At 36.8% G+C, this 5954-nt stretch overlaps 1 protein-coding gene across 1 annotated transcript; it reads left to right on the top strand.

The window, feature by feature from the left end:
- The first annotated feature begins 317 nt into the window (after nucleotides 1-317).
- Nucleotides 318-4484, top strand: LOC145681410 (uncharacterized). The gene is made up of 2 exons (XM_081753054.1): nucleotides 318-825; nucleotides 4054-4484. Exons 1-2 carry the CDS (start codon nucleotides 346-348, stop codon nucleotides 4426-4428), a joined length of 855 nt encoding a protein of 284 aa, XP_081609180.1. The 5' UTR covers nucleotides 318-345; the 3' UTR covers nucleotides 4429-4484.
- The last annotated feature ends 1470 nt before the right edge of the window (nucleotides 4485-5954 follow it).

The raw sequence follows: 5954 nt of genomic DNA, 5'->3' as shown, positions 1-5954 counted from the left end.
AAACTCACTATATAGCAACAAGCTACTTCTAAAGCTGTATGTCTTTAGGAAGGAGAAAATTAAGAATTGTTTACTTTTTGAAAGACAAGTAAATTGTAGTTATAGATTACATTTGCGTAATTATTTTTCTGGTGAAGAGAAATACGTAAATACTCATTAGTGAATTCCCTGACACCTTGATGATTGATGTTAAAACGATTGGCCATCTATTGTATTTATCGATAATTTTTTGTCAATTATCTTGATTCTACATGAATTAAGAATGGTATAAAAGATTGTTGGATAACTGTTAGAACTATCAGTCAGGAATAGCCTGAACAACAAACAGCAACCTCCTCCACAACCATGAAGTCTTCAAGGATTTTCCTCGCTTGCGCTGTCCTCTGTCTCGTAGCTAGAGTCCGATCAGGGACCGTCACTTTTGATTTCGAGTCAGGACTTGGGAGCTTGGAACAGAATCCTTGGAACACCGTGGTCTTCAGACAATCAACTATTTCTGCTATCAACAGGGGAAGATCTAATCCTATTCCAGGATCTCCTGATGGAAGTGATGGAGTTGCTGTTGTTGATCTGTTGAAACAAGTGTCTGGAGGAGCTGCTATTAATACTCCAGGACTCAACATCCCCAACGGAGGAACAGTGTCTCTGGATTACTTTGCAAGAGCTTATTTACCTGAAGCCAATGGAGTTCAGGTGTTCTACTTGGAGAACGCTCCCGTTTATCAACAGGAACTGCTTACTCTTTACTCGAAGTCCAGCCCAACAACTGACAGATGGTACAGTGTATCTGCAACTATTCCTGCTGGTCTCAAACAACCAGTTCAGGTGAGAGTCCTTAAAATACAATATTTTATTATTACTGTAATAATGGATCTGGTATTATTGTCATATGTATCAGTAAAGTTAAGTTGAAATTGATATGTTAACTTTTTGATTCATTTACGAGTAGAAATTTAGAATGTTGGAATATCTTTTCAATTAACTTCTTTATGTTCAAATTAATGAGGAACAAGGTATGAAGAGCAATGAGGCACTAGACAAGAGATCATAGACAATTGATGCTGATCTGTTCATGGAAATTAGGTTACGATATTTGTTAATAAAGGTGCTTGTGTTCTCTCTGCAGACCCATTCCACTGATTTAGTGGCTACTTCATGCCTTTAATGTACAGGGTTAAGTTTTCCAAACGCAACGGAGAACCTTGAAAGCATTACAGTGGCTCAAATTGCAAGCTAAACTTGAGAACCATGTCTCGTATATAACCTCGGTGCTGTAAATGGACAACTTTAGCCAATATTCTCTCTACAGCTTTGAAATTTAACAAGGGCTTTCATGATGATTATTACTTTTATTCTTGGAAAAAAGAATATTTAACTTATATATTTAAAATCAGAAGTAATGACAAGTTACATCTTCTAACGTCACTTCTTTGCTTTGTTTTTTTGGGAAAATTTAAAGACTTTTCAAATATACGTGAATGTATATGAATACATTTCAGTATGATTTGTTGCATAATACTTGCTATTTGACTCATGTATAAATAGTACATACTTTTTCCACGAAAAGCAATATCTGAAAACATGCAGTTGGTTATGGTACATTTTAAATGTTCTAAATAATTTTACTCAGTCATACAGTCATACAGGGTCACTGTGGTTCACTGGTTGAGCGTTCACCTCTTGGTGCATGTTGCCCGCGATTCAATCTCAGCTCGCGCCAAGTGAACTTTGTGGTGGAGAAACATCGTGTGTATGGGTTTCCTCGGGGTTCTCCCGTTTCCTCCCACTTTTTTCATTATACCATTTCATTCATTTCTAATCATCATCATTTCCTTTAGCATAGCCGGCATAACCATGGGATGTAAAACTCAAAGATTTCATTTCATTTTCGTTTTAATTAATCATACTATCACGTTATAGTTTCGTTCATAATTTTTTATCCGTAGGATCACACTCAAAAAATTATTAATTTTGCTCTCTAGTTTCTTCCACTTGTTTGCCTGTGACATCAAGAGTAGCCAAAGGAAATGTCGCTGGATGATCTCTTTGAGCAGCAATATGGGCTTCTATAACAGACAACTGCAAATTGTACAGAACAATAGCCAGACAACGAGATTTTGAAACATTAGTCGATTTTCTATCTGGTAGGATATCTGAATTTCAAACTCTTGAAAATACAGCTAATACTCAAACGACAACTTCCGTCTTCTGCAAATTCATAATTTGGTTTAGTAACCATAGACCTATATGATCTATTGATAAACATTTTAAGCTTGTCTTGTCTCGCCTAAAAGGCATTATCAATAAAGATTCAGTTTACAACGCGTTCACTGTCCCACAGCTTTCCTAAACTATACAAAAGTTTACTACTTGGGAAAGATACAGCCAACATAAACAGTGTCCCACTCATTTCGTCAAACACGCACCGGTCAAGGTATATAAAATAACAGGTAACCCCAGTTGGCGTTTAACATTCTGATTGGCTCTCTGTTCGTGACTCTTGTGGGGGAAATTTTGCCCATCTTAAAACAGTGTACCAACTAGCGCAATTGCATATGCAGTATTTCACATGTTCTCTTGAACGATACCTCGCGATACCCAAAGATGTTATAAAATAGAGGATCTGCCCATATGTATCTTCATCCTAATAGGTAATTGCATGACTCCCATATATGTTGGCTAAAATATTGCGATCTTGATATGTAGACATGTAGTGTGTCCGTCGTTTATTTTTATTTAAGTTGTTGCTTCACATTTATATTATACAATGGTTACATACTGCAGGTATGGGTGTACAAATAGGAGTGAAAAGAAATTACCTGAAATAATCGTTCACAGATAAGAAAATCACCAATCATAGGATACGTATGGCTTTTGTGGTCCTCTATTTTATTTTATAACATACTTAGCGATACCGACCGCAAAGTATCCTGGGATAGAACGAGAGCAGAGAGATTGAATCGAGAGTCATCTGCGCACCGATAACATATCAATGTATAATTTGTGTAGCTATTTTCGTCCTCTTTATATTTTTCTAAAAAAATCACGAGAAATAATATACAGAACTTACCTGATTTTGACCGAAGTTGACATGCAGATATATCCTGATTTTTTAGTATGCATTTGAAATATTTCCCTATGTACACCTACATATTTTTTCCTAGCTATTCGACATTAACATTTAGGTTTGGACAGCAAAATTCCTGGTTCCATTAGGTGTTACCTGTACACGCTGCAGTCATTACATATATGATTATTTGAAAATGTGCTGCAAGTCAAGATAATCAAAAGTATCAATTTGTCCAGACTTTTGTGTAACGTGAAGCCTATACAAATGTATATACAAGTAATTGGCTACTGACAATAGAATTTATTGTCGAACGTACGCTAAGAGTAGTAGAAAATAATTCTAATCTTCATTGTGCGTGTTTTATTTTATCTTCTATGCTTTGGTGATTTTAATATATTAATAGTCGCAACTATAATAGCAGGGTCGATTTTATCGTTGAAATTGTTTTAAAGTAAAAACTGATTTTCAAAATGGCCGGTCCATGTGAACGAAATGTCTGGTTAGAAGTAAACTTGTTATCACTAATATATGTGAAATTAGAGGGAATAAAAGACACCCAACATTATTGTTGTATGCTAAATAGCTTTATAATTATATCAAACAGTAAATTTGTCTAAAAGTTGATTAAAAATGAAACTGAATATAAATCTGCACCTGAGAGCATGAAGTGCGTAAGTCCAATTTTGACGAAAATGAGTTAAAACCAGTTTCGTATATCTTTCGAAGGTCTGCAACGAATGGTTAGTGGTATTTTGTTCTATACGGGTTGATGACGTGTATTTAGTGCTTAAGTAAGTGTTTTTGCTGTTTTCTGGAAAACAAGCGTTTGTGACTTTCGCACTTCATGCTCTCAGGTACAGAAATAAAAGCTTGACGCTCAAATACTTATCTGTCCGGCAGCCATCTTGACCCTTCCGGGAGTGTTTATCGGAATTATGAACCAAATCAATTAACATCAATATATTCTTCTTATTTAATTTTAGATCTGGGTTTACGGTAATCAAGGAAATGGAACAGACATTGATGTAGTGGCCATCGACAACTTGAGTATCAGCGGAGTAGAAGACGATGGCTCTGGAGAAGAAAGTGAAGAAGACTCTGGAGAGTCTGGAGAAGGTGATAACTCATCTAGCTCATCCTCAGAGGGAGATGATTCATCTTCAGTCGATGGTGACTCTTCATCTTCTGAAGAATCAGACGAAGCTCCTCCACCACCTCCCCCAACAACTACCACTACCACTACTACAACAACTACTACGACCACCACTACACCTCCTCCTCCACCACCACCAGCTCCAGAAGAAGATGGTGACAGCTCCTCTGAAGAAAATGATGACACTAGGAAAACTGATCTCTAAATTGCATTATTTAAATGTTATTTACATATAGCTATATTGTATTTTCAAAATCTAGAACTAACTGACAATAAATAATTGATTGCTTACATGTGAATATAATTTAACCAATATGTTTCCAACTCTTTAGACTTTTAAAAAGAAAATGGAAATAAATTAACAAAGGTATCCGCAAAGGTAAACGAATACAAGAGGTATCCGTTTTTAGAACATTACGCACAAACAACAAAAAATGCCACTCGACCTTAACTAGATTTTATTCCACTGGGATTTATTCCGTAGCAGTCTTCGCAAAATTGCGGAGCGTAAGGCTAGCAAAGAAACGCAAGACAGGTATAAATAAATTATGACTGTTGTGCATATAATCGCAAACTGAAAGACAGATTTTGCTTTGCGTTGGCGCAAACTTTTACGAGTTCTTCGAACTAATGAGTGTCTAGAATTAATATAGCCAACTCAGAAATATATTTTCACTTCACAATTTTGACTTGTTTCACAAGCGGTACGCCTTAGATTACCTATGAATGTTCCTCCTTAATGATCGGATCTCTTGGGTTGAATCAATCGTAACTGAGTTTTCCCCTTGCTTTTATACCTTAGTCCCATTCATTTGTGCCCCTTTTTTCGTTAATTTCATGTCTGTGATGGTGATGTGTGATTTAAAATTTTGGCTATAGTGATACGCTCCTAACAGGAAATAGAAGTAATATTTGAACAGGGACAGATTAACGTTCGTCCATTTCAATTTCCTTTCAACTAACTGAACCTTAGCTGTCTACTCAGTGCATCGTTTTGATATGACCCTGGTTCTTCCCATTTCCTCATTATATCTGTCCATACCCCTTTGCACACACAAGTAAAGGACAAGACGACTTACAAAAGAAGAAAAAATATAGGTTTATTAATTATGTTTCTGGACTTTCCACATCAATGGCCATGTTTACCCATCATATATGAGGGATAGCGTCTCTCGGCGATCACACTATCTGAGAAAAGGGAAGGAAGAAAGCGGCTTGGGACTTGTATATTAGGTATCATCCCAGCATTTACCTGCTGTGAATAAGGAGAACCGAGGAAAACCTCATTCAGGATGGTTATTCTGCAATAACTACACTTTTTCGACCGAGTGTCGCCACCGGGAATCGAACCCGGAGCCGGTCGCAACAAAGACAAGAGTGTTAGCGACAGAGCAAAATATAAACGTAGCTTTTAATATATAGATGTTGGGTTGAGTTTGTGGCAAACTTGTAGAAGTAACAGATGATGTCAAATGGAGTTTTTCCCTTATAAATCCTTATCTCTCGGAGTACGCTTCATTGCTGCTGTTGAAGTCTTTGAAGTTACCAGCATGCGATAGGTTTAGCCCATTCATGTTTAAGCAAAGCGCCTGCAATGTCCGTCAACCCACCAAGCGTAACTCCTCTTCTGGTTGCTTAACCGAAGGATATGTACATTAGCTTCGCCCTATCCAAATGTTAATCGTATGGCCTCAAAATAACCCATAAAAGGTTGAATAGTACAATAACGGA

This window comes from Thermobia domestica, chromosome 3 (assembly GCF_964235325.1).
Source record: "Thermobia domestica chromosome 3, izTheDome1.hap1.1, whole genome shotgun sequence".
Classification (NCBI taxonomy): domain Eukaryota; kingdom Metazoa; phylum Arthropoda; class Insecta; order Zygentoma; family Lepismatidae; genus Thermobia; species Thermobia domestica.
This window is presented reverse-complemented; position numbering and strand designations above follow the sequence as displayed.

Coding starts and splice junctions, on each gene's coding strand:
- LOC145681410 (XM_081753054.1), top strand. CDS start 346: ATGAAGTCTTCAAGGATTTTCCTCGCTTGCGCTGTCCTCTGTCTCGTA. Junction 826..4,053: donor GTCTCAAACAACCAGTTCAG/GTGAGAGTCCTT, acceptor ATTTAATTTTAG/ATCTGGGTTTACGGTAATCA.